This window comes from Coturnix japonica, unplaced genomic scaffold, assembly GCF_001577835.2.
Source record: "Coturnix japonica isolate 7356 unplaced genomic scaffold, Coturnix japonica 2.1 chrUnrandom561, whole genome shotgun sequence".
Classification (NCBI taxonomy): domain Eukaryota; kingdom Metazoa; phylum Chordata; class Aves; order Galliformes; family Phasianidae; genus Coturnix; species Coturnix japonica.
The window spans coordinates 26,232-28,733 of record NW_015439938.1 but is presented as its reverse complement, the minus strand read 5'-3'; the positions used below and the strand labels follow the sequence as shown (position 1 = coordinate 28,733).

General features: G+C 54.7%; 1 protein-coding gene across 1 annotated transcript in view; it reads right to left on the bottom strand.

Moving 5' to 3' along the window:
* The window catches only part of PIN1 (peptidylprolyl cis/trans isomerase, NIMA-interacting 1), a gene marked incomplete at its 5' end in the record, with an annotated part of 14,627 nt that extends 12,294 nt beyond the window's left edge, over positions 1-2,333 (bottom strand). The window contains one exon of the mRNA XM_015850855.2: positions 2,114-2,333. Coding sequence (XP_015706341.2) covers positions 2,114-2,333 — 220 coding nt within the window. The remainder of the gene's footprint in view (positions 1-2,113) is intronic.
* Between the last annotated feature and the right edge of the window lie 169 nt (positions 2,334-2,502).

Sequence of the window (2,502 nt, the reverse complement as noted above, 5' to 3'; positions counted from 1 at the left end):
ACTCCCCTTCCAGGACCCAACAAGGTCCATTCATTCCATCCATTAACTCACCATTGATAAGTTCCAAGGCTTCATTACCTCCCTTCCAGGACCCAACAAGGTCCCTCAGTCCATTCATAAACTCACCATTGATGAGTTCCATCAGACCCTACCTCCCTTCCAGGACCCAACAAGGTCCATTCATTCCATTCATTAACTCACCATTAATGAGCTCCATCAGCCCCCACTCCCCTTCCAGGACCCAATAAGGTCCATTCATTCCATCCATTAACTCACCATTGATGAGTTCCAAGGCTTCATTACCTCCCTTCCAGGACCCAACAAGGTCCATTCAGTCCATTCATTAACTCACCATTAATGAGCTCCATCAGACCCTACCTCCCTTCCAGGACCCAATAAGGTCCCCTCAGTCCATTCATTAACTCACCATTGATAAGTTCCATCAGTCCCCATCTCCCTTCCAGGACCCAACAGGGTCCATTCATTCCATTCATAAACTCCCCATTGATGAGCTCCATCAGCCCCCACTCCCCTTCCAGGACCCAACAGGGTCCATTCATTCCATCCATTAACTCACCATTGATAAGTTCCAAGGCTTCATTACCTCCCTTCCAGGACCCAACAAGGTCCCTCAGTCCATTCATTAACTCACCATTAATGAGTCCCAAGGCTTCATCAGCCCCCACCTCCCTTCCAGGACCCAATAAGGTCCCCCTGGTCCATTCATTAACTTACCATTAATGAGATCCAAGGCTTCATTACCTCCCTTCCAGGACCCACCAAGGTCCATTCATTCCATTCATTAACTCACCATTAATGAGCTCCATCAGCCCCCACTCCCCTTCCAGGACCCAACAAGGTCCCCCTGGTCCATCCATTAACTTACCATTAATGAGCACCAAGGCTTCATTACCTCCCTTCCAGGACCCAACAAGGTCCCTCAGTCCATTCATTAACTCACCATTAATGAGTTCCAAGGCTTCATCAGCCCCCATCTCCCTTCCAGGACCCAATAAGGTCCCTCAGTCCATTCATAAACTCCCCATTGATGAGTTCCTGGTCCATTCATAAACTCCCCATTGATGAGTTCCTGGTCCATTCATAAACTCCCCATTGATGANCCCCATCCCCCCATAGGAAGGACCAGCCCCGTTACCCCAAAGGTTCCGCCGTGTCCCGCTCGGTCTGGGAGCAGCGAACGATCGAGCTGCGCAGACAGAACGTGCTGGCGGGTCGGGAGGCGCCGTACGGAGACCTGGACCGGGACGAGCGTTGGAAGCTGCCGTACAACCGGAACCGAACCGACGTTACGACCCACCTGGACCGACCCCTGGTGGTGGAGAACCGGAATAACAACACCAACAAGGCCCGGCCCGGGGAACCGGCACCGAACGAACCGAGATTCGCCGCCCCGCGTTATAACGATGAGACCCGACGGCGGAACCGGTACATGGAACCGAGCGGAACCGACCCCGAACCGAACCCTCAGAACGACGGGAGGCGGCCCCGGAACCGGGAAACCGAGCGAGGATACAAAGAACGGCGGCACCGGAGCCGGGACGGGACGGTCGGGTCGCCCCAAACGGAACAACGGCGGCACCGGGGGCACCGGAAGGGGGGGGAGGATGGAGACGAGAGGAGACAACGGCACCGGGACGGGAACAGAACCGGAACCGGAACCGGAACCGGAACCGGGACCGGGGATGGGGGAGAACGAGGGGACGGGGAGCGGAGGAGGCGGCACCGACACGCGGCGGGCGGAGGGTTCGACGGGGACAAACGGGACGACAAGGAACGACGGCACCGGAGGCGGCGGTGAGAGCGGGGCGGGACCGAGACACGGCGGGGGCGGGACCGAGACACGTTAATGCCCGTTAGTGCCCGTTAATCCCGTTAGTGCCCGTTAATGCCCGTTAGTGCCCGTTAATGCCCGTTAATCCCGTTAATGCCCGTTAATCCCGTTAATGCCCGTTAGTGCCCGTTAATGCCCGTTAATCCCGTTAATGCCCGTTAATNATGAGTTCCTGGTCCATTCATAAACTCCCCATTGATGAGTTCCTGGTCCATTCATAAACTCCCCATTGATGAGTTCCTGGTCCATTCATAAACTCACCATTGATAAGTTCCAAGGCTTCATCTTTGGTCCTGGTGATCTTTTCCTGCCTCCACGATGACGGGCGCCGTGATTGGTTGTGTTTGACCAGCAGGTGAGAACAACGAACTTTCATTGGTTCCCCTGGACCGTTACGGCCCGAACCGCCGCCGCTCGGACGCTCCCATTGGCTGGCGTTGGTGATGTGGTTGAAGTAATAGACGCGGCCTGGAAGGAAAGGTCATTAACCCCCATTAACCCCATTAAACCCCATTAAACCCCATTACCCCCCATTAATCCCCATTAACCCCATTAACCCCCATTAACGCCTATTAATGCCCATTAATGCCCATTAACCCCATTAACCCCCATTACCCCCATCCCCATTAACCTCCATTAAATCCCATTAA